The 26,895-nt window shown below is 35.9% G+C and overlaps 1 protein-coding gene and 1 pseudogene across 6 annotated transcripts in view; one reads left to right on the forward strand and one right to left on the reverse strand.

Annotated features, from left to right (window-relative positions):
• Positions 1–2,056: 2,056 nt before the first annotated feature.
• Positions 2,057–26,895, reverse strand: part of SNX14 (sorting nexin 14) — an 83,699-nt gene continuing 58,860 nt past the window's right edge. For all 6 annotated transcript variants that reach the window (XM_029944198.1, XM_029944194.1, XM_029944196.1 and 3 more), the window contains 12 exons: positions 21,474–21,675; positions 19,350–19,433; positions 16,333–16,433; positions 12,970–13,081; positions 10,213–10,253; positions 9,952–10,071; positions 7,030–7,153; positions 6,594–6,758; positions 6,352–6,447; positions 3,973–4,064; positions 3,120–3,176; positions 2,057–2,276 (listed from right to left, as the gene is read on the reverse strand). In XM_029944198.1, the coding sequence (XP_029800058.1) occupies positions 2,238–2,276; positions 3,120–3,176; positions 3,973–4,064; positions 6,352–6,447; positions 6,594–6,758; positions 7,030–7,153; positions 9,952–10,071; positions 10,213–10,253; positions 12,970–13,081; positions 16,333–16,433; positions 19,350–19,433; positions 21,474–21,675 (1,233 nt within the window). In that variant the 3' untranslated portion in view covers positions 2,057–2,237. The remainder of the gene's footprint in view (positions 2,277–3,119; positions 3,177–3,972; positions 4,065–6,351; positions 6,448–6,593; positions 6,759–7,029; positions 7,154–9,951; positions 10,072–10,212; positions 10,254–12,969; positions 13,082–16,332; positions 16,434–19,349; positions 19,434–21,473; positions 21,676–26,895) is intronic.
• Positions 22,995–23,931, forward strand: LOC115296382 (annotated as a pseudogene).

The raw sequence follows: 26,895 nt of genomic DNA on the forward strand, positions 1-26,895 counted from the left end.
CTTCTCATCCCACACACCCGTACAAAGAGAGATCAGGAGCACATTGTGAGAATACAGCCATCTGCACACCAAGACAAGAGGCCTCAGAATGAAACCAACCTTGGATTCCAGCCTCCAGAACTATGAGAAATAAATCTGTTGTTTAAGCCACCCAGTCTGTGGTATTTTGTATAAATGCTCAAGCAGAATGATACACTCCTAATAACATTTTTCTCATCTACATAAATAGAATATGACAATTTATAGGAGAGTAGGTGAGAATGGAAAAAAAGGACTATGGAGTATTTTACTTTTTCCAGCTCACCATGACTTTTTAAATAACAGTCCTTAAAAATGCTATGGATTTAAAATATGAAGAGTTAGTTAACCTGATTAACTTTCCATCTGTCCCTGAGAAATCAGTAAATGTTTAAGGCTTGGTATTAAAGTACTAACTCGGGATGCCTGGGTGGCTCAGTGGGTTAAGTATCCAACTCCTGATTTCAGCTCAGGTCAGTCTCACAAACTGTCAGATCAAGCCTCACATCAGGCTCTGTGTGACAACAAGATTCAGCTTGGGATTCTATCTCTGCTTCTCCCCCGCTCACATGCATGCACATGCTCTCTCTCTCTCTCCCTCTCTCTCAAAATAAAAAGACACTCTTAAAAAAATTTACAAAACCAAGGCACCTGGGTGGTTCAGACTTCAGTTCATGATCTTATGGCTCCAGGAGTTCGAGCCCCACATCAGCTCTTCTGTCAGTGTGGAACCTGCTTCGGATCCTCTGTCTCCCTCTCTTCCCTTCCCTCACTCATGCATACACTCTCTCTCAAAACTAAACATTAAAAAAATTAACGACACCTAATAACCTTTTTTGGGGGGCGGGGAAGCAAACAGTATTAAATAGGTTAGATTTCCAAATTATATTTAAAGTTCCCTATTACCCAGCTTATTATCTAATGCATAGTTGAAACTCAAGAAATATATCCTGAATGAACGCTATGACCAATTAGCAAACACAAAATGTTCAATCTTGAAAAACAAACTTATTTCAAGGAGAAAAGTATAGCATAGGCAGGAACTGTAAGTAGAATTCTGAACACTAATCTTTTAAATTAACTTTCCTCAAGGGGAGCCTGGGTGGTTCAGTAGGTTAAGCATTCGACTTTGGCTCAGGTCATAATCTCACGATTTGTGGCTTTGAGCACAGTGTCCAGCTCTGTGCTGTCAGACCAGAACTCCAACCTGGAACCTGCTCTTGATTCTATGTCTCACTCTCTTTCTGTGCCTCTCCTGCTCTTGCTCTCTCGCTCAAAAATAAATATTAAAAATTTTTTAAATTAACTTTCCTCAAGAAATACAGTTAATTGTGTGTTTTTCTTTTGCAGAGACACTAGACAACATAAACCAAAAATCTAAGTTGACTAAGTTGTTTATATTAGATTTTGGAATACAGCTACATTCATTCAGCGAAATACAGCTGCAACCTCACAATCAGAAATATGTTTGTAGTCAGCTTTTACCCTTAAAAAAGGGATATTACCTGTCAATCCAGCAAGAGTAAGGAAAAGTGCTTTATTTCTTACGAAAAACTCAGAAAGGATATCTTCTTTATAAATACATAGTTAACTGTATAGAAAATAGGGTTAATAAAGAAAAGATATATCTACTAATATGTATTAACTCTAAATAAGAAAGTGAATCAGACCTTACTTCTATTTCTCCACACTAAACATAATTATTTTCAAAGTGATACAATACAAAGATTATTGGTCTTATCTGTTTGCCCTATCTTTTTAAAAAATGGCAATACCAGAACACTTGGGTGACTCAGTCGGTTAAGCATCCGACTCTTGATTTTAGCTCAGATGGTGATCTCACAGTTCCTGAGGTCAGGCTCCTCACTGTCTGTCAGCTTGGATTCTCTCTCCACGCTTCTCTGTCCCACTCACACTCATATACTCTCTCTCAAAATAAACAAATAGAACATTTTTAAAAAATGGCAACACAGCAAATGACATATGTCCTAATAAAATTTAGGTTAACAGGTGTAAAATGAAAGACTATGAAACCCAATCACTTTTAATCACTAAGTTTGTGTTAGTCTTTATTAAAACAAAAAAAATCAAAAATTCAGACATCAGATTACATGATATATACAAGAATATACAAAAGTAAAAGAAAAAGTACATATGTACTACACTAGCACAGCAGAAATTTGTTATCTATCTGGTCATTCTATCTCAAATCCAAATGTTTACATCCAGGATGTCACAGAAGTAACTTCTTTTTGTACCTAAAGTAAAAATAAATACATTTAATAGAAGACAATAAAACAGGGTTCATTTGTGATGTGCCTAACAGCAATTCCAGTATTAAAATTCTAATCTAAGACATATATGTGTGTGTGTGTGTGTGTGTGTGTGTGTGTGTGCATATATATACCCTGCAGATTCAATACAACAGTAATATTGCCATCCTCCAATGATGGCCTTATATGAGCTCTTGGATTCACATAAGCTCAACTGCCTCAAAAATACTCATGTCTGACCTTCACAGCATTCAGTGTTACAGAGGACAGCCTGAAGAGCTTGGCCCACATTAGTGCTAGGATTTAAACTCACACAAGGGGCGCCTGGGTGGCTCAGCTGGTTAACCACCAACTTCGGCTCAGGTCATCATCTCATGTTCATGAGTTCAAGCCCCGTGTCAGGCTCTGTGCTGACAGCTAGAGCCTGGAGCCTGCTTCGGATCCTGTGTCTCCCTCTCTCTCCCTCTCCCCTGCTTGCATGCTGTCTCTGTCTCTCTCTCTCTCAAAAATAAAAAAACATTAAAAAATTTTAATAAATATTAAACTCAGGAAATAAACTTTCCTCTGGAAAGACCACAGAGTATAGCACTCCTATCTGCTTGTACTTAGGAAGCAGGGAAGTCAGAACATAGGCTATTCCTCTCCTGTCCACCCAAAACTGACTCTTTGTTCAAGCATGTTGAAAAAAGAAAATATAAAGAGTCATTTGCTAAGGTTGTTCACTTTTAAAACACAGTCACAAGGGTTCCATTAATTTTTGTGTCCTAATTAAAATAAATGCCAGCATACCATCAAAAACAAAGAATAAGACTGCTGCTTTTCACTTACCTTATTGAGCTCTGGAAATAGTTCCTGTATCACAATGTCCAATAGAACATAAGTCAGCTAAAGCACCAAAAAAAAATTTTTTTAGGCATTAGACAAAAAACCATAGAAATGATAAACACAAATTTCAGGACTGTGGTTACATCTAAATGAGAAGGCAGGGAGCAGAACTCAAATACACATGTGTTCACATGTGGACATTTTATTATTATGCTGCATGATTCATTTCGTCTTACCTATTTTATACGTAACAAAAATTTTGAAGAAAAAAGAATACAAAATTTTAACCATATTAGGATCTCAACAAAATATGCACACACTGTACTATATATGTAGTGTTAACTGTGGTTATTCTAATGTAATCTGAATGATGGAATTCTTAATTTTTAAATTTTTATTTTATTTCATGAATTTTGTAGAAGTTCCAAATTTTCTATAATTAATCTATGTTTAAGTCAAAACTACTCATGTTATAAAGAAAAAAAAAGGTAACTCAACTACAGAGAACAAACTGAGCGTTACCACAGGGCACGGAGAAATGGGTACAATAGGTGAAGGGAATTAAGCATACACTTTTCCGATAAGCACCGAGTAATGTAGAGAATGGTTAAATCACTATGTTAAATACTTGAAACTAATACAACACTATATGTTAACTATATACCAGGATTAAAATAGAAAATTTAATAAAAAATTAAAAAGTTGTCAGCAAAAAAGATTAACAAAGGCAAAACATTTTTTTTCTATCTGAATGAAGTGCACTGCCTTGATAGTGTCACTTTGCAATTAATAATATACCAGACATCCTACTGTGTGTCATTCACAAAACCTAGCCAACACGAATAGCGATTTTTACCTGCTTATTGAGAACTGGCTGTTGTAGGCCATCAAAGAGAAGTCTGATGCTTTCATACTTGGCTTCTTCACCAATACACTTGACTATCAGATCTAAACGAGAAAGCCAAATGTGATACATTTCATATTATAAAATGACTCATCGTTTAGTGGACCATACAGCAAAATCTTCACTCTGTTTCCCAGATATTACACAAAAACTATAAATCAGCATTTCCTAAACCAGTGTTCTTGCAAGAGGCTCCTGAAAAAAAACACTTCTATGGTCAAGTTAAGAAATTCAGAACATATATCCTCCTTTTGGAGATTCACAATGCACAAAGTATACTGCAAGCACTGAGAAATGCTGCAGTAAAAAAAAAATCTATATCCTTTATACTGTTATACTATTTACACTATTAAGTGATAAAAGACAGTTGGAAAGTAATACATATTGTGTTACTCCATTGAGATAAAACAAATAAAATAAAATCCCAAAATTATGTATATACTTTATATATACATGTATAGAAATGCACACAAAAATATTTGTGAGGATTAACACCAAACTGAGTAAGTGGCTACTTCTGCACACTGCGGAGAAGATGGCTTCTACTTTTTACTGTATATATTTTCATAATGTTTGAATAACTTAGTATCAGGAAAAAAAGTTTATTTTTTAATATACAGTTTCCTCAATGAACATGACCACTTTATTCTGTACCTTTTGCATAATTATTATTAACCATCTTATAGCACAATCTTTTTGGGAAATGTATAAATACTAATTTAGCATCTAAAAAGTTCTGATTCATGTTTGCACAGATGTCATGTATCACTTCTACTACCAAAGAGTCAGTCCTTACTAAAAATCTCAGCTGAATGTTTTCCCCAAAGGAAAATTACATTTCTTAAGTAAACCAAGTGTTCAAATATGTGTCCTTTCCCCTCCAATCATAATAAAACTCTTAATGTTCTTGAAAAGTTCTCACCTTATGTTTGCTTCTAGGAGATAAATCTAACCCTAAGTGGCAAAGGCCAAATTCAATTTATAACAAGCATAGTAGATCCTTGATATTTTCAAGATATGTGGTCCAATATGGATCTTTATGAATCTGCTAATTCTCCAATACTACACAGAATTTTCCAATTAATATCTGTGAAGCATAATGGACAAAAATAAGTGATCCTTTCATATCCTTCAGGAGTCCCTGAGTAAGACTGAGGAGTAGAGAACAACAAAGACACGCTAAGTTTACTCACTAAAGTATTCCTTCCCAAACAGAAGTCTTGAAGTAGAGGTGCTTCAAATTCATGCCTCAGCAAAATAACACATTATTACATTCAGTGACTTTCCATGTTGTCCCTGAATTTCAAAACTAAGACTGTTAGAGCCATGAATGCTAAGGGTCACTATTATAAAACAAGTAAGAAATTATTTCATCATTTACCTACAGAAGACTTACCCCAGAATGGCTTTTATTCACTTTTATATTCAGACCAGGGATTTAATGTAACTGTCTTCACACAGAGCAGCAGGACTATTATGTGACTAATTTTTCAATGATGAGAATTCTCTAAGGTACAGTCCAAAGGCTTACTCTGTATTTTCTCTCTGGGCATTATTATCCACTACACATAACTCCCATGTCTCTATCCTGTACTGTTCATTTCTCCAATTTCAAAACCTGGGTATCTCACTACTTACTAGACATGTCCTCCTGAATAATGGATAGGCACTTCACACTCAAAACATTCTAAAGTAAGTATCCTCTGCTTTGACCCCTTGACATTTTTTTCCTTGTATTTCCCATCTCTGTAAGAGGTTACTAATATTCATTTACCTTGTGGTCCAAGCTTACCCCTTTTACAGGAGAAATGATTGTTCTCATCCTGAGACACTCTGACCTGAACATGCCTTCTCTTATTACATGTATGTTTTATCTGTATGTCTGTCTTCCTACTAGACTGAACTACTCAAGTACACTTTTTATATCCCTTGCACTCTGCTTAGTGCCTGACATGTGGATAGTGCTCAATAAATTTGGAATGAATAAATGAATTCTCATCTTTTACTCATAAACATGAATGCAGCTCTTCTCATTGTCTAGTGGGCAGCTGGATTCCAACTGGCCCACAAACATGACTTTGATCAGTCTGATTATAACTTGCTGTTGAAAAAAAACTGGCTATTGCATAAGTAAAACAAGTCTGTTTTAAATTTCATAGTGCTTATATCATAAAAACCAAAATTTAACTAATAAGTTAATTTTACTTTGTCCTTAATAACTATTACTAAAATGACAACTCAAAATAAAAATTAGCCTCAATAATTACTATACTATATACATTGTGATCTCAAAGGAGTGCTAATCTATATTTAACTACTTAAATATTATACCTGGGATATAATTCATCATTTCTTCAAAAGTCTGTTTTGCTCGTTTTTGCTTATCTTGGAGAGAACGAGGTTCCGTGTTTTCACAGAATACAGCATCTAAAAAGAAACAAAAAGAAATATTGCTGGAATTTTCACCTACTATATACAAAGTACTTCTTCATAGCAGAAATACCAGTAAACCAATGAAAAACAAGAAACAAAAGTATACAAGACCTGAAACAAACACATGAGAAAATACAAACCTCTGAGAAGTGTTATAAGTGAGACCAAACGGTGCTCCTGAAATAGTTGTTCTAGTTTACAATGAAGATAGTAGTCAGTATACATTTCCAGAGTGTTTTTAAATAGGATTCGAGTTCCCATTAAGAGATGATGAAGCCAGTCAGGAACTTGGAAAACCACCCGTCCTGAGAAGGACCATATGGAATATTTTGTTAAGATAAACAGGTAGTTCAAACATTCTCCAATATGAAAACACACAAATAGTAATATTTTGTTTGTAAACACTAGTAACTTTGTATGTTCAAGACCATTTGTATCAAATTCTTATTTAAAAAGTATCCTCAATTTAAAAAAAAGTTACAATGGGGCAATAGTGAAGAGAATTAATTTGTATCACAGAAGATACAAGATACATGAATGAAAAATAAGTTTTAATAGTAACCAGGTAGACCTTACCTACGTACATCAGATAATCATAAACTCCTTCTACAGTCATCATCTCCATAAAATAATTTTGATTTTGCTTTCTTTCTGTATTCTCAGCACGGTTTGCATTATTCTTAAACAGATCACTGAAAAGCTAAAGTAAAAATTAAAATAATAAAAAGAGACATACAGTTTATTACACCTGCTAATAACAATCACTAAGACTAAAGGGACAACAGAGCACAGGCATTTAAACCCTTTTTAATCAAAACAGAGTATCAGGTAGGTTAAGTTCTGCCTCTAAAATTCCACATTTATACCCAAAATTGAATTTAAAACTAATATTCTCCCCAAAGTAGCACACAAAAGTCTGCATTCATTTAGGACAAAACAGATAATTCATTACCCACAGGAAGAACTCCTTTGTTTTTTTTAATAACAAAAGGAGCAAATGAATATATAAAGATATAGAAATATATTAATGACAGCTAATTTTAAAACTAACATGACTTAAAGATTATAATTCACTAATTAAAGGGTGTTTAGGGGGAACATTGAGCTTTCAACAAAGTTTATTTCAACAGTAACAGTTATAGTCTGGAAATGTCTAATCAATGTGAAAACAACAAGAAATAAAAAATTACTTGTAGTAAAAATGATGAAATGCAATAAATCTCAGCCCTACTTACCCCCAACATATGCAAAAAAAAGTCTATTATTGACAATAATAATAAAACAGCAGAAAAATTAGAAGTATGCTAGAAAAGATCAACAAAGCCAAGAGATTAAAAGGACAAAATCTTTGGCAAGATTGATCAAAAAAAACCACCAAAAACAAAAAACAAAATGACACAAATAATATAAAAAAAATTAAAAAGAATATAATTACATATGTCAGAAAAATAAAAAGGCCTTTATTGACAACTTCAGGTCAAAATTTTTTCAAGTTCAGATAGAATAAAAAACATGTTGAAAAATATAACCTATCAAAACAGACTCATGAAACAAATCTAAAGAATACCATAAAGAAATTTTTTTAATGTTTATTTTTGAGAGAGAGAGAGCATGAGCAGGGAAGGTACAGGGTGACAGGGGACAGAGGATCCGAAGTGGGCTCTGCTCGGACTCCAAGCTGACAGAGCTCAATGCAGGGCTTGAACACATGAACCATGAGATCATGACCTGAGGTGAAGCTGAATGCTCAACTGACTGAGCCACCCAGGGACCCCGAAATTGTTAGTTTTTTTAAAAAACCTTCCTATAAACAAAACTTGAGGCTTAAAGGACTTTAACAACCAATCATATCAATTATTTAAAGAACTAAGAATTCCAATGATAACTTTACCAGCAAATAGAAAAAGATTAATATAACTGCGATACCAAAACCTGACAAGGACTGGGGCACCTGGGTAGCTCAGTCTGTTAAGCATCTGACTCTTGATTTCAGCTCTGGTCGTAATCTCATTGTGAGTTTGAGTCCTGCATCGGGCTGTGTGCTGACAACGTGGAACCTGCTTAGTATCCTCTCTCTCTCCCTTCCTTTCTCTCTGCTTTTCCCTTGCTTGTGCTCTCTCTCAAAATAACTTCTTTTTTTAATTAACAGGATAAAATGAGAAAGAAAAATTACAGTAAAACCTTGGGTTTGCAAGCATAAGTCATTCCAGTATAGGCCAACTCCACCCACAGAGATGCGAACTTAACCTTAACCTTACCAAGGATATCCATGAAAAAAGCTACACTATATACTATTTAATGGTGAAATACTGAAATCATTCCCTTTGTACAAGAGGCCCTAGCCATGAATGAAACAAAACCATCACTTTCAGATAGTGTGTAAATCTAAAAAATTAATAGATATATTACTAAAATTAATACAAGCCTAGCAAAGTTACTGAATTAAAAAAAATCAATACACAAAAATTAACTGAATTTATCAAAAAGAAAGTGATAAAGTGAAAAAAATATTAAAGCTATCTTTTATTTTTTTAATTTTCTTTAACTGTTTTATTTATTTTTGAGAGAGAGTGAGAAAGAGTGAGCAGGGGAGGGTCAGAGAGAGGGACACAGAGAATCGGAAGGCAGGCTCCAGGTTCTGAGCTAGTTGTCAGCACAGAGCCCGACCCAGGGCATGAACTCATGAACCGTGAGATCATGACCTGAGCCGAAGTCGGATGCTCAACCAACTGAGCCACCCATGCGCTACCTTTTATAGTAATAACAAAAAAGTGAGTTTTGGGGGTAAAGGAGAAGGCTGTCCTTTGAGCTCAAATAGCTTTTCATACTGAGCACTATTCTGGCACTAAACTGAGCTTCCTGTGGACAGGAAATAGATCTTTATATTTCAGTACCAAGTGGTCAACAGTAGGCACAGGTTAAAATACTTGTTTAATTATAAAATCCATTAAGATTAGATAAAATAAACATAAAATCAACATATACATTATCTCAATTTATTTCGTGAGTATTAGAAGTTGGTGATTTACAACCTAAGAAAACCACACTAAAAAATCCCCCAAGGGGTGCCTGGGTGGCTCAGTCGGTTAAGTGTCGTACTTCACCTCAGGTCATGATCTCATACTTCATGGGTTCGAGCCCCACATCAGGCTCTGCACTGACAGTGTGGAGCCTGCTTGGGATTCTCTCTCTCTCTTTTTGTCCCTCCCCCACTCTCTTTCTCCCTTTCTCAAAATAAATTATAAGTATACTTTAAAAAATCCCCCTAATACAGAAATGTTAGAAATTTGCAAATGCAATTATCTAAAGAAAATTTACCCGTTAAAGCAAAGATACAAGCAACTACATAAAATACCCTCCTTACACTGTACAACAGATTTCCACATAAAGGAAGTAAGTCCCATTCATTTCATTGACACATGATTCTCTCTATAATGGTAAAGCTGTGTAGGGCCAATTCACACCTCATAACCCTGTCAAGCAATAAATATGCAGTACCTTCTTGTTGTTTTCTGAAGTAGGGCTGAGAATGGTCAGTTCCGGTTTACTTGGTTTAGGCTTTGGAGATTCACAAGAATTAATGAAATTCATGATGAAAGGTTCCAAATGCTGGCCTTTCTGTTGTGATACAGAAACCATGGTATGAAAATAAAGAATCAAGATTATGATTCTTAATATTAATATAATGCATTAAAATTCACTGATACTTAAATATGCTTATAACTATCATGTTACAGAATATACATAAATGTTATTCACCTCTTTCATTAGTTTTCCAGGAACAGACTTTATAATTTTCCCTGCAATTAAAAATAAAATATTAATTTTATGAAGGCATAATATACCTCATAATTGTTCACATGACTACTTCACTAGGTAATTTTGTTTTATTTTTTTCACTAGGTAATTTTAAATACTCAATAGCCAAGTAAAAAAAAAAACAGTAAAAAAATTTGTAACTTACCTTTCGCACTCAACAAAAATTTACAATAAATATGGTATTCTTTTTTCTTTCTTTTTAATAATGTTTATTAATTTTGAAAAAGAGAGAAGAGAGAGCACAGACATGCGGACATAAGTGGAGGAGGGGCAAAGAAAGAAGGGGGCAGAAGATCTGAAGTGGGCTCTGTGGTATCAGCAGGGAGCCCGATGTGGGGCTCAAACTAGGAGCCACTGGGGAACCGTGAGATCATGGCCTGGGCTCAAGTGAGGCTTAACCGACTAAGCCACCTAGGCGCCCCCTAAATATGGTACTTAACTATTTATAGACACATTTAACATTTCCTTTAAAATAATCCAGTGGGGTTGAGGGGGAGGTGGGTGGGAAGGACTGAACAAGCCAAATGTTGGTAACTGTTGTAATAGTGTAATGGGAGAGGGTTAGGTGGTTTTCATGTCATAAGATATGTCCATTTTATTTTATTTACTTTTATTTTTTAAATGCTTATTTTTGAGAGTAAGAACACGAGCAAAGGAGGGGCAGAGACAAGGGGACAGAGGATCTGAAGTGGGCTCTGCGCTAACAGCAGTGAGCCTGATGTGAGGCTCGAATTCACAAACCATGAGATTATGACCTGAGCCAAAGTCAGACGCTTAACTGAGCCACCCAGACGCCCCCAACAACTTCCATTTTAATTTCTTATTAATATGTGTAGCTATTGCCCTAAGTCTACTTTTTTCTAAATTGAACTGAAAGAAATTTAAGTAGCATTTATCAATGTTAACTACTTTTTACAGGCATTTCTAGTGTTTGAGAAAAATCTCAAGGTGTTTGATATTTTAAAATAAGGGAACCTGAAGATAAGATCATGAAGAAATTTTGGCAAACAGGATTAGAATATGTATTCTTAACCTAAAATTCAGAACATAAGCTATTTAAATAATCAATTTAAATGTTGTAGCAATTCTTAAATGTTTTTTGACTTTTTCATACTTTTAGGTATCTTTATTCATCATTTAAAAAAATCTTTTGAAAATACTTCTTATGGAAAATTTCAAATATACATACAAGTAGAGAATTTTGCATAATAACTTTCTCACACTATTACCTAGTGTGAGAAATAATTGGTTATGTATGGTGTTTAGGAGACAGAACTGGGTAGACTTGGTTGCCAATTAGAATTAACTAAAGGAGAAGAAATGATCAAAGATGTGATCCAGGTTTTCTATTTAAACATTTGGATGGAATGTTGTTACTTGCTGAGATAAGGAATAAATTAAGAGCAGTTCTGAACTTGAGTTTATAGAATCCAGTAAAAGAAATTTTGTAAGGCAGGAAAGGCCAGGAGACAGGCAAGCAGTAGAGATTTGAGTCAGATTGGAGATAATGAAGTCAGATTATGAAGATATGAAGATATGAAGTCAGATTGAGCAAATAATTTAACTCAGGAAGAGCATGAGATACCAAGTATTTTGGCTCTAACTTATAACTTAATTTGAAGAGATATAGATGAAAGTCAATGCCCACTTGTAACATTTAATTCATTTGTTTAGTTCTATATATACTTAGGATTATATTATATAAAATATATTTAGAAATATCGGTTTACTCCATTATTATCTCTCTTTTTTAATATTTATTTATTTTGAGAGAGAAAACTGAGGAGGAGCAAGGACAGAGAAGGAGAGAGAGAGTTCCAAGAAGACCCTGCACTGTCAGCACAGAGCCTGATGTGGGACTCAAACTTACGAACCATGAAATCATGACCTGAGCCAAGATCAAGAATCAGATACTCAACCAAACTGAGCCACCCAGGTGCCCCTACCTCAATTACTATCTTTAACAATTTAATTCAAACTTTTCCTGCTTCTATTAGTGTGGTCTATATTGAACTTTATGTAAAAGAAACCATGCTGTATATATTCTGCAGCTTGCTTGTCATTCATCATCACATTTTTAAGATTAACAATGTTGTTGCAAATAGCTACACAAGATTCATTTTATGAATCTACCACAATTTATCTGTCTTTTCTATTGGTGATGAACATTTGTATTATTTCCAGTTTTAGGGACTGGTTATAAAAAATGATGCTATGAACATTCTTCAATATGAATACCAGATTCTCTACAATATATATTTCAGAGAGGAATTATTGGGTCATTCTGTTTCATACCAAACTGTTTTCATACCAAATTAGTTTCCAATTTATATTCCTATGAGTAGTGTATATTAAGTCTGTTAGAATTTGATACATGGTTTCACTATATAAACTACTCTTTCTTCATTAATCTGAAAATGCTGATTATTTTCAATGTACCCACTTTTAAACAATTTTAAGTATATTTATTTATTTGAGAGAGAGAGAGAGCGAGCACACCCATGGGGAAGGGACAGAGAGAGAGTGAGAAGACAATCCCAGGCAGGCTTCACACTGCCAGCATGGAGCCTGATGCAGGGCTCAAATTTACAAACCGTGAGACCATGACCTGAGCCGCAATCACGAGTCGGCCAGGAATGAGCCACCCAGGAGCCTCTCAGTTTATCCTCTTATACATGACTCTTTAAACTGACTTACCAAGATTTACATCTGGTAGTATCTTATCAAGAAACTGTGTTTCCCCGCCATTGGGGGAGAGAAAATCTGCTAGAAGTTGACTATTACTCAGTTCTGGATGCTGCAGCAGTTTCTTGAATGAAAAAAGACAAAAAAAAAGGGGAAAAATAGCTTAAAAACCAGAAGGGTGATCAAAACTATATTAAAATGATAAAAAACAATTATAAATTCTCAAAAACTATTTTATCTTCAGAATAACAAAACTACATTGGTAGAAAGACTATATCTTACAGCAGATAAGACTTCAGCCTCTACAGTCAGACATGAAAGGATCTGAATTCTGGCTCTCTTCAATTTACCAGCGACATATCCCTAGAAAAGTTCCTAAATTACCTAAGAGTCTGTTTCCTCAAGTGAAAAATGAAGATACTACTACTACTTACTTTATAGCATTATAATGCATTATAATATAAAGCATTTAGCACAGTACCTGATACACAGGAAAGAAGATTAAACATTGGCTAATATTGTATCTCAGTTTCTCAACTATAAAACAAGTACTACAATATCATATAATTTTCTTGATAATTAAAAGAAGTTGGCACAAGGGTTTTGCAGAAAACTCAATGTGGAAATGTGAACTTGGAAAATTTGTTGTCTTTTCTTCTTGCAAAACTATTTTCTTACAATATGAACTGTCTTTTTAGAGCCAAAATTAGCCGTCTTACCTAATATTGTTTTGTAACTTGAAACAGTTGCAAAACTTTATGAGCAGAAATCTGTATAAATGAAATACCAGTAATAGCAACCTTTAGCTCCATATCACCAGAAAATATTCCTCTAGAATGTGGTACTGTAGTTTAGAAAGATTTAGTCCGTTCAAATCATGGGTTCATGGTATCAACAAAGGCAAAGGTTAACACTCCTATATGCTGCATTCAAATATCCTTACAGCAGTTAATAATGATTTCATATTTCAATTTAATGCCACCAAAAAATCATATAATGAATATTTTCTGTGCTGACATATTCAACAGTTCAAGTATAAGAAATAATACATAAATATTCCTTTACACTGTTGAGTATTTTTTTTAACTTAAAACACTTATTTTGGGCAAGGAGGCATCCAAATTTAACTGAATTAAGACTTTATAAAATCTAAAAAATTCCATGGCCAAATAAAGAAACAAATTTTTTAGGGGCCATGTGGGTGGCTCAGTTGGTTAAGCATCTGACTTGGACTCAGGTCATGATCTCACCACTCATGAGTTCAAGCGCCACATCGGGCTCTCTGCCATCAGCACAGAGCCTGCATGGGATCTTCTGTCTCCCTCTAGCCCTGATCCTCCCCCACACTTTCTCTCTCAAAAATAAACATTAAAAAAAAAAAAAAAGATTTTCTTAACAAACCAAAAATGTATCCACTCTTTGGTCTTAGGCATTTGATTAAAGAAAGATGGTCATTAATTTTATATTAGTAAGCAACTTTTTTTTTTGAGAGAGAGCAAGCACACGAGAAAGCATGCACAAGCAAGAGAGGGCCAAGGGAGAAGAAAGAGAATCCCAAGAAGGCTCTGGCTGTCAGTGCAGGCAGGGCCTGACGCAGGGCTCAATCTTACGACCATAAGATCGTGACCTGACCCAAAACCATGAGTTGGATGCTTAACTGACTGAGCCACCCAGGCTCCCCTCAAGTAAGTAACTTTTAAGCTGACTGCATCAACAGTGGAAAAAATATGCCAATTAACATTGTTTATATAACACTATGTGCACACACTAAAAAATAAAATAAAATTCAGGCACCTGGGTAGCTCAGGGGGGCACCAGGGTGGCTCAGTTGGTTAAGTATCCAACTTCAGCTCAGGACATGATCTTACAGTTCATGAGTTCGAGCCCCATGTTAGGCTCTGTGCTGACAGTTCAGAGCCCCAAGCCTGCTTCAGATTCTGTCTCTGTCTCTGTCTCTGTCTCTCTCTCTCTCTCTCTCTGCCCCTCCCTTGCTCACTCTCTCCTCTCTCTCAAAAAGAAATAAACACTAAAAAAATTAAAAATAAAATAAAAATAAAAAATAAAATAAAATTCAATTCCCAAGTGATGAACGATAAAGAATCAGGAGATCTCAAGAAATTAGAAAAACACCTACAAATTGCAAAATAAAAAAATGAGGAATAAAAGAGGAGGGACGATTCTCAAGTTCAGAAGTGCTAAACATAAAATCAAACAAAAATCAAGACATAAGGAGCACCTGGTTGGCTCAGTTAGAAGAGCTTGCAACTCTTATCTCAAAATTAGGGTTGTGAGTTCCTTTAAAAAAATAATGAAATTTTTTAAAAAGGCAAAAATAACAAAAAACTACCCAGTATTCTTAGACTGCATTTCTTTCTTTTTTTTTAATTTTTTTTTAATGTTTATTTATTTTTTGAGACAGAGAGAGACAGAGCATGAGCAGGGGAAGGGCAGAGAGAGAGGGAGACAGAGAGTCCGAAGCAGGCTCCAGGCTCTGAGCTGTGAGCACAGAGCCTGACGTGAGGCTCGAACCCACAAACTGCGAGATCATGACCTGAGTCAAAGTCGGACACTTAACTGACTGAGCCACCCAGGCGGCCCTTAGACTACATTTCATCTTTTACACCACAAGTTTTTCTTTCTTCAACTTCCTACACCAAAATTTTAAACTAAACCCATAAAACTTTTCTTCTTCTAAAAAAATATCTTGTATTTCATTGGTTATCAGTTTTTTAAAAAAGTACTCTCTTGACAATAATTCATTTCCACATGGAAAAAATATCTTAAAATGAAAGAATTTTAAGGGTGCCTGGATGGCTCCCTCAGTTAAGCATCTGACTTCAGCTCAGGTCATGATATCACGGTTCATGAGTTCAAGCCCTGTGTTGGGATCTGTCCTGACAGCTCAGAGCCTGAAGCCTGCTTCAGAGTCTGTGACTCCCTCTCTTTCTGCCCCTGCCTGCTCCTCAAAAATAATAAAACATAAAAAATAAATAAATAAAAGAATTTTAGAGGCACCTGTATGGCTCAGTTGGTTAAGTGTCTGACTCTTGGTTTCAACTCAGGTCATGATCTCATGGTTCATGGGTTCAAGTCACAGACTCAAGCTCTCTGCACTGGCAGTACAATGCCTGCTTGGGACCCTCTGTCTCTCTCTCTCTCTGCCCACTCCTTCACTTGTTCTCTCTCTCTCTCAAAAATAAAGAAACTTTAAAAAAAAAAAAGGATTTTAAAAGTCCACATTGACAGCTGTTTATAAAGCAATATGTGTGTGTGTGTGTGTGTGTGTGTGTGTGTGTATACATACACACACAAGAGGAAAAAAGAGATTAGAGAATGCTATGATTAGCAATGTTTTAAATTAAGTTACTATTATACCTGTAGATATTCCTGAAATTCTTCTCTCTTTGACTTTAAGAATTCATAATTTTTGGGGCCAATGATCCTCTTGGAAGGAAGCTGGGCATCAGGAAATGTGCCTGAAATTAATATATATATGTTATTACTATGTTCTGCTACTAGCTTAAAAACCTAATTTACAATCTACTATGGCAAAATAAGATTCACAATGCTCTCTTACAGAGATGTGGCATTATCTTTTAAGTAATCTTAACAAAATCCATGAGCTCCAAGTCAAAAATCCAGACCAAAGAAACTGAATATACAGATATCCAAAATATCACCAACTCTTCATGGACACAGACTTATTTAATCCTTCTATACAAGTAAAAAAGCTTCAAAAACTTACCATGAGATTATTTTGAAGTTGGTGGGCTTCTAGTAAATAAAATCTTACAAGGAAATACCTACTGTCTCCTGGGGAAAAAGGCAGCATTTTGCCAATACTATACATACTTAAAAACAAAAAAACAAAATTTAAAAACCATGGACATGTTTTCTCTAATAGGGCTGATCGGAAATTTATTTATTTATTTATTTATTTATTTATTTATTTTAATGTTTTATTTATTTTTGATACAGGCAGAGACAGAGCAGGAGAGGGGGAGGGGCAAAGAGAGAAGGAGACAGAACCGGAAGCAGGCTCCAGGCTCTGAGCCAGCTGTCAGTGCAGAGCCTAATGGGGGCTGGAACCCACGAACGTGAGATCTGACCTGAGCCGAAGTCGGAGGCTTAACCGACTGAGCCACCCAGGCACCCCTGACTGGAAATTTAAATACCAAAAAAGAAAAATACTGTTGGGACCCAACTTAGGTTGACCCAGGACTTTAAAGTATAGAATAAATGATCTTCTCTCAACTCTAAATCCAAAGGAAAACTTCTCAAAGAAAGAACAAGAATGACATTGCACAAGACTGGCAGAAACAAGGAAAACATTTTATTTTGTTTTATTTTATTTTATTTTATTTTATTTTATTTTATTTTATTTTGTTTATTTATTGAGAGAGCGAGCGAGCAAGCAAGCAGGGGAGGGGGGCAGAGGGAGAAAGAGAAGAGAATCCTAAGCATTTGGAGCCCGATGTAGGGCTCAATCCCACGATCCTGGGATCATAAGCTGAGCTGAAATCAAGAGTCAGACACTCAATCAACTGAGCCACCCAGGCGCACTAAGAGAAAACCTTTTAAAGAGAAGTACAAATTCAAAACCTAAGCAAAAAGTTTGGAGTGGGACCTTGTATGTTTTACCTTCCTATAATCTCTTTATCATGGGCTTTGCTCTTAGTAAAGGGTAAAAAACGTTCCTGTCCTCAATAGAGAACCAACCTGAATTTGAATCAGGGATACTCCACAAAGCTGGTCTAAAAGAAAAAGATTCACACAAAATGACTAGAAATACTTTATAACTACATCCCTGATATTAACTAAAATAAATAGATAAGAGACTGAGAGGTGAAAAGAACTGAAAAAAGAAAAGTGCTACTAGGTATTTATCCAAGGGACACAGGTATGCTGTTTCAAAGGGACACATGCACCCCAATGTTTACAGCAGCGCTATCAACAATAGCCAAAGTACAGAAAGAGCCCAAATGCCCATCAATGTATGAATGGATAAAGAAGATGTGGTATATATATATGTGTGTGTATACCCTCAGCAATCAAAAAGAATGAAATCTTGCATTTGCAACTATGTGGATAGAACTAGAGGGTATCATGCTAAGTGAAATTAGTCAGAGAAAGACATATCATATGACTTCACTCATATGAGGAGTTTAAGATATAAAATAGACGAATATACAGAAAGGGAAACAAAAATAATATAAACACAGGGAGGAGGACAAAAACATAAGAGACTCTTAAATATGGAGAACAAAGAGAGGGTTACTGGAAGGGTTGTGGGAGGGGGGATAGGTTAAATGGGTAAGGGGCATTAAGGGATCTACTCCTGAAATCACTGTTGCACTATATGCTAACTAACTTGGATGTATGTTAAAAAAAGTAAATTAAAAACAATAGAAAGGACACCTGAGTTTTCTCAGGGCCCTTACGTTTAGGGAAAAAAAAGAAAGAAAGGAACGTGCTCTCCTTTTCTGATTGATCTATCCTTAAAAGAGATACTACACTACAAGTTTTGTTTTCATACCTAAATCTAAGAGCTGAATCAAAACATTTACCGTGATGCAGCGCAAACAAATTTTTCAAGAAAGATGGTAGGAAAAGAACAGAGCAACTCCGAAATGTCTGGTTTAAATTCTCTGCCACACGGAAATAAAAATTAAACTGGAGAACCTTTCCTACAATACAATTAAAGAATAACTATCTTTTAAATTTTAATAGTATTGAGGCACGTGGGTGACTCAGTCAGTTAAGTTTCTGACTTCAGCTCAGGTCATGCTCTCATAGTTTGTGAGTTGAGCCCCGTGTTGGGCTCTGTGCTGACAGCTCAGAGTCTGGAGCCTGCTTCAGATTCTGTCTCCCTTTCTCTCTCTCTGCCCCTCCCCTGCTCATGCTCTGTCTCTCTCAAAAATAAATGAGTATTTAAAAAAATATTGATAAATAAATAAGTGATAAACATGTACTGTAAAAACTTTCAAAATATCTGTAAGCCAGAAATAAGATAAAAACAGTACATTCCTATATTAAGAGCAGTGTATACCAAGTGTTAACTGTTACACTTCCTAGTATAATTACTTAAAATAAAAACATTAATCTAGTTCAACAGCTTCTTTAAAAAAGCTAATACTGGGGTGGCTCAGTCGGCCGACTTCGGCTCAGGTCATGATCTCACGGTTCGTGGGTTCAAGCCCTGCGTCAGGCTTTGTGCTGACAGCTAGCTCGGAGTCTGGAGCCTGTCTTCAAATCCTGTGACTCCTTCTCTCTCTGACCCTCCCCTGCACATGCTGTCTCTCTCTCTCTCTCTCTCTCAAAAATAAATAAAAACATTAAAAAAAAAAGCTAATACTAAAATGTAATGTTTTATATAAAAAAGGACAACATACCATGAAACTCTGTTAGTTTTGATTCAAGTACATAGAATTCAAGATATCTTCTATAGACAGACCAATGTTCAGGCTCATGCCCAACTGTAAATTGAATGGATAAACAGTAAGTAATAAATAATGTTAAAAACTACTATTAGAAATTATTCCAGTCTTAATAATTTATTATTTCTTAATCTCACATTAACATATTTTACCCCATATTTTAATTTTAAATTTAAGGGACTGATAAATTTCACCTATTTATGAAGTTATCTCAAAACACATTTTTCTATAACAGAATCATAGAGCTGACAGAATTTTCAATTATGTAGTTATGATTTTTAAATGTCACAGAAATAAAAGATGTATCTCATAAAAACTTGTCATCAATTTTGGATCCCTCAAATATTTACCAATTGTCCTGATCTAATACAATATAAAATAGCACAAACAGAACTATCTGCAATTCTGAAAATGTTCTCTATTATCTGCATTAATATAGTAGATATTAGCCACATGTACTTATCGATCACTTGAAATGTGGCTATTGAAAGTAAGGAATTAAATTTTAATATAATTTAATTTTAACTGGTACATGTGGCTAGTGGCTACCAAATTGAATAGCACAAAGTAATGGTTTACAGAATGATTCGGGTCAGACTGCCTATTCCAATCCCAGTTTCCCCATTTACTAAGTGAACTAAATAACCTCACTGTGCCCTAAGTTACTGAGAATAAAAATTAGGGGCACTGGGGTGGCTCGGAGAGTTTAGCATCTGCCTCTTGATTTCGGCTCGAGTCATGATCCCAGGGCTGTGGGACTGAGCCCTGTGTCAGGCTCAGCACAGAGTACAGAGCTTGTTTGGGATTTTCTCTCTCTGTCCTTGCACAACTTTCTCTCACTCTCACTCTCTCTGTCTCTCTCAAGAACAAATAATTAAGGGTGCTTGGGTGGTTCAACTGGTTAAGTTTCCAACTACAGCTCAGGTCATGATCCTGTGGTTTGTGGGTTTGGGCCCCATGTCAGGCTCTGTGCTGACAGCTCGGAGCCTGAAGCCTGCTTCAGATTCTCTGTCTTCCTCTCTCTCTGCCCCTCCCCTGCTCACACTCTCTTTCTCTCGCTCAAAAATAAACAAACATTAAAATAACTTTTAAAGAAAGAACACAAACATTTTTAAATTAAAAAAAGAAAAACGAACAAGAGGAATTATTAGCACTGACCTTCATGCTGTAACACGTCATCAGTCCTCTCTCAAAACCATTTCCTAACACTGACATTTTCTTTCCTTCTTTCACCACAAACAGTTCCCTCTTCCTGAACTCAATTTTATCTTTCTGTTCATCATTCCCAAAATGTGTACAAATTTGATGTGCTTTTGCTTACACTGAATGCCCTACTTCTTGGACAAAACCCAGGGTGGTGACTGTTACTTCACCATGGATGCTATTTACACCTATATCTGTTAGTCCACACCTGAAACAACCAAAAGAAAAAAGATAGGAAAACATGATGAAAACTTCTCACATTGTGTTTTATCACATTTTTATATATTCTAATTAGCCCACAACAATGGAGAAGGAGAAATGCTGTCTTAATGAAATTGGTATTATAGCTGATATAATGCTCTGTGTTACTAATAGTCAATTAAGTATAATGGCTAATGATGGCAGCAAAACCATTAAAAAAACATTACATAAAATGCCTTGCTGAATCGTAGGTGTTCACAGGTATCTACTCAATATGCATTGGCTGAACAAACTAATTAGTTAAGTGGTACTAGAGATAACCTAGAAAAGCCTACGTTTTCATGCAATCTTCTGTTCAGACACTTAGCTTTTGAAGGTTTATTTCTGAGAGAGAGAGCACGAGCTGGGAAGGGGCAGAGAGAGACCGGGACAGAAGATCCCCCAGCAGGCTCTGCACTGACAACAGATGCGGGTCTCGAAACTCATGAACCATGAGATCATGACCTGAGCCAAAGTCAGACGTTCAACCAACTGAGCCAACGAGGCGCCTCCACACACTTATTTTTTGGATATGCAGTCATACTCAATAGTTAGAAATGGCAAAATGTTTATCATTCCTGATAAATAACAGACTGATTGGCACCTTTTAAAAAAGGTATTCAGAGATCTTCCTACCTGCTCTTCTATCATTTCTTTCAACATCAATACAAAACACAGGTATTCTCTCCTTTTTCTCCTTCCTTTCAGAGGAAGGATCTTCAAAAAAGTCTACATATGGAATGCTGATTTTCCATGCAGCAAGGTTTCGGGGAGTATTAGGTGTGCTCACAGCTTCCACTGGAGAATCATCTTCCATTACAACAATACCTTCTTCTATCTGGAAAAAAAATAATCAGAAAAAAATTTACTATTTCCAGGTCCTTTACACCTATAGCATACAAAACACAACTATAAAAAATGTGTCCATATAAATTACATAATTTTCTAATACTTCTGAAATGAAGTGATACCAATTTTTCTATTAAAAATATACTGATAAAAATTAAAACTAGTAAGTTACTAGCATTAACTCCAGGTTTTGTCATATCACCTATATGTGCAAATTCCATAGAAAAGAGAAAATAGGCACCTCAGAGACTAAAGATATTGGAAACACATTAAGTATAAAAAATATTTAACTTTGGTAATAAGAAGAAAAAAATTAATGTGCTGGTATTTTTTCTTTTGACAACATGTATTTAGAAACAGCCAAAAAACAGTTTCAACTAAGTACAGATGGTCACTGACTTAAGTACTTCAACCTATGATTTTTCAAATTTACCATGATGCAGAAGCAATATGCATTCAGTAGAAACTATACTTTGAATTTTTAAAAATTTAAAAATTTTTAAGTTTTGTGTTTATTTGAGAGAGAGAGAGTACAAGCGGGGGAGGCAGTGGAACAGAGAGAGTGGGACAAAGAGTCCCAAGCAGGCCCTAGGCTGTCAGGATAGGGCATGATGTAGGGCTTGAACTCATGAACCATGAGATCATGATCTGAGCCAAAATCAAGAGTCAAATGCTTAATCAACTGAGCCCCAGGAGCCCCATTATACTTTGAAGTTTTATCGTTTCCCAAGATAACAGTGTGCAATATGGTATTCTCTTATGATGCTGGGCAGCGGCAGTAACATCTCCCAGTCAGCCACTCAATCACAAAGGTAAATAATCAATACACTATATAACCATTGTGTTTTACTTACAGTACAGTATTCAATAAATTACATGAGACATTCAACACCTTATACAACAGGCCTTGAGTCGGATGATTTTGCCCAACTGCAGGCTAATGTAAGTGTTCTGGGCCTGCTTAAAGTAGGTTACTTTCAACTTATAATGGGTTTATCAGAATGTAATCCCATTGTAAACTAAGGAAGATCTTTAATTCCATTTCTGGGAATGTAATCCAATGAAAGTATTTATTCCAAGTCAGTATTTTTAAAACTGTGGAAAAGGTAAAAAAAAAAATTTTTAATGGCCTAAAAGGGATCCACCTCCACAGAATTAAGGTTCTAAAATTGTAATATAAATGTTTAAAATAATATTTTAAAGTATTACTTGAAAAACAATTATTTTTAAAAAGAAATTTTAGCTTCTCTTTCTGCCCATGGATGCCGCCAAGTAAGCATTGTTGAAGTCTCCCATCCCACCACCGTCATGTCGAAGTCAGAGTCTCCCAAAGAGCCTGAACAGCTGCAGAAGCTTGTCATCAGAAATTTGAGCTTTGAAACAATCAATAAGAGTCTGAGGAGCCATTCTGAGCAATGGGGAATGCTTGCGGATTGTGTGTAATGAGAGATCCAAACACCAAATGCTCCAGAGGCTTTGGGTTTGTCATGTGGAGGAGGTGGATGCCGCCGTGAATGCAAGGTGGATGGAAGAGTTGTAGAACCAAAGAGGGCTGTCTCAAGAGAAAATTCTCAAAGACCCAGTGCCCACTTAACTCTGAAAAAGATTTTTAAAGGTGGCATTAAAGAAGACACTAAAGAACATAAAGAAATTATTTTGAACAGTATGGGAAAACTGAAGTGACTGAAATCATGACTGACCCAGGCACTGGCAAAAAGAGAGGCTTTGCTTTTGTACCATTTGATGACTGTGACTCTGTAGACAAGACTGTCATTCAAAAATACCATACTGTGAACAGCCAAACTGTGAAGTAAGGAAGGCTTTATCTAAACAAGAGATGGCTGGTGCTTCCTCCAGCCAAAGAGGTCAAAGTGGTTCTGGAAACTTTGGTGGTGGTCGTGAGGTGGTTTTGGTGGGAATGACAACTTTGGTCGTGGAGGAAACTTAGTGAGCGTGGTGACTTTGGTGGCAGTCGAGGTGGTGATGGATATGGCGGCAGTGGGATGGCTATAACGGATTTGGTAACGATGGAAGCAACTGTAGAGGTGGTGGAAGCTATAAAGATTTTGGCAATTACAGTAATCAATCTTCAAATTGTGGACCCATGAAAAAAGGAAATCTTAAAGGCAGAAGCTCTGGCCCCTATGCTGGTGGAGGCCAGTGTTTGCCAAACCATGAAACCAAGTGGCTATTAAAACCTGCCACTTCTACAGCTACTGCTCCTGCTGGCAGTGGCAGGTTTTAATTACTCCCAGGAAAATAAGCTTAGCAGGAGAGGAGAGCTAGAGAAGTGACAGGGAAGCTACAGGTTACAACAGATTTGTGAGCTCAGCCAGGCACAGTGGTGGCAGGGCCTCGCTGCTACAAAGAAGACATGTTTTAGACAATACTCATGTGTATGGGCAAAAAAAGTCGAGGAGTGTATTTGTGACTAATTGTATAACAGGTTATTTTAGTTTCTGTTCTGTGGAAAGTGTAAAGCATTCCAACAAAGGGTTTTAATGTAGTTTTTTTTTTTGCACCCATGCTGTTGATCACTAAATGTAATAGTCTAATCATGATGCTGAATAAATGTGTCTTTTTAAAAATAAATAAAAAATAATAAAAAAATAAAAATTTAAACATGTTCTAAAACCACACATACAAAAAGGAAGGAAGAAAAACTGTTTCAACTTCATTAAATTAAAATGGCTATTACAACTGTATTTTTGTTAATGAATTCAGCTTCTGAATTATCAGAAGGGTAAATCAATAATAAAATGACAGATAATTTAACAAGTTGACTAAACGCCAAAAAAATAGATATTCTTGGGGTACCTAGCTAGCCCAGTTGGTGGAGCATGGAACCCCTGATCTCAGGGTCATGAGATCAAGCCCCACGCTGGGCACAGAGATTACTTTAAAAAAATATATACATTCTTGGGGTGCCTGGATGGTTCAGTCAGTTAAGTGTCCGACTTAGGTCATGATCTCAATGTTCAAGAGTTAAAGCCCCACACTGGGTTTTGTGCTGACAGCTCAAAGCCTGGAGCCTGCTTCAGATTCTGTATCTCCCTTTCTCTCTACCCCTCTCCCATTCATGCTGTGTCTTTCTCTGTCTGTCTTTCTTTCTCTCAAAAATAAATAAAAATACTTAAAATTAAAAAATAATTAAAAAATTTTTTAGAAGTAGACATTCTTAAATAAAAAGTTCCCCAAAAATCAATCTAAGAAAGAAAATGGGAGAACACAATTCTTAGCAACATAAAAATATCAGTGAAACAAAGGGCAACATGTTTAAAATGTATTACTATTACTGCTACCATCTAAATGATGTTTTTATCAAAAAAACTTAATGAGTAATCTCTATATTATTCAGAGAATTAATCTATTTATAGAAATATTTATTTCTTGAAAGAATTTTGATGTTATATGATATTATTTGAAAGTAAGTAAATATTATAAACCAAAATTTTATGAAAAGGAAAACCAGGTACTTCTGTTTTCAAATAGATCTTCCCTCAACAAAGAGAATGGAGAATAAGGCAGCAGAGGATAAAAGGCAAAAATATGTGCCTCTATTACCTTGAAAAATATTAACATTCTATTATATTTTCCTATATGGAGATAACTACCAATGTAACATTGGGCATATTATATTCCAGAAGTTAATTTGCAAATCAGTTCTGAACTTGGACAGATACATACATTTTCATATAGACTCAATCACAAGCAGTGGACTTTGGTTCCCAGGTTAGCATACATATGTCTATCTCATAATTTACATTCATATATTTAGGAGATCCAATGCTATTATAATACTGTATACTGCTTACTGTGCTAACTATATGCTAGGCACTGTTCTAAATGCGTCGTACATACTACTTATTTAATCCTCACAACACTCTTATGTAAGTTATAAGTTTGATACTATCATCCCCATTTCACATGTGAGGAAACGAAATCACAATAAAAGTAAGCAATTTACCCAAGGACATATAGCGAGGCAGTACTGCCACCAAATGATCACATCAAGGTTTCTGAAAGAAAATGTTGGGGCGCCTGGGTGTCTCAGTCAGTTAAGCATCCAGCTTCAGCTCAGGTCATCATCTCACAGTTTGTGGGTTCGAGCACCACGTCAGGCTCTGTGCTGACAGCTAGCTCAGAACCTGGAGCCTGCTTCAGATTCTGTCTCCCGCTCTCTCTGTCCTTCCCCTGCTCACGCTCTGTCTCTCTCAAAAATAAATAAATGTTAAAAAATTGTTTTTTAGGAGCACATGTACCCCAATGTTCATAGCAGCACTTTCAACAATAGCCAAATCATGGAAAGAGCCTAAATGTCTATCAACTGATGAATGGATCAAGACGATGTGGTTTATATATACAATGGAATACTACATGGCAATTAGAAAGCATGAAATCTGGCCATTCGTCGCAATGTGGATGGACCTCGAGGGTGTCATACTAAGCGAAATAAGTCAGGCAGAGGAGGACAGACACCATATGTTTGCACTCATAGGTCTAACAGGAGAAACTTAACAGAGGACCTTGGGGAGGGGAAGTGGTGGAAAGAGTAAGGGAGAGGGAGGGAGGCAAATCATGAGAGACTCTTGAATACTGAAAACAAACTGAGGCTGAAGGGGGTGGGGGAAGGGGGAAGGGAGGTGATGGTCATGGAAGAGGGCATTTGTGGAAAAGAGCACTGGGTGTTATATGGAAACCAACTTGACAATAAACTATTAAAAACTGTTTTTATTATAAATAAATAAATAAATAAAATAAATAAAAATAAACAGAAGAAAATGTCTTCCAGGTCCCATATTGGAATCACAAAGCACCTTTAGCTTGGCAGTGAGAGTTCCCCCTAAACTTCTGAACAAGACAAGGTTCCATAGCTAAGAACTAGCTAAGAACTGGCTGGCTCAGTTGGAAGAATATGTGCCTCTGATCTCACGGTCAGGAGTTGGAGCCCTACACTAGGGGCAGAGATTACTTAAATAAACAAACTTAAAAAAGAAAAAGAAATGAAATGAAACTAGCACAGTGCTCTCTATAGAATCTTAAATGTCTTGGTCTGGGCCAACAGCTTTTCACCCCTACCTTTACTTTTCAGAATATTAGAGGTTAGTTTGCTTTCTTTTCCTACTTTCCATTATCACTATCTTTGCTTCCAAATCATGAATTTTCTTCTTCCTTGGGCCACTACAAAACAGAACTCTCACCTTTTTGA

Source organism: Suricata suricatta, chromosome 7 (assembly GCF_006229205.1).
Source record: "Suricata suricatta isolate VVHF042 chromosome 7, meerkat_22Aug2017_6uvM2_HiC, whole genome shotgun sequence".
NCBI classification, from domain to species: Eukaryota; Metazoa; Chordata; class Mammalia; order Carnivora; family Herpestidae; genus Suricata; species Suricata suricatta.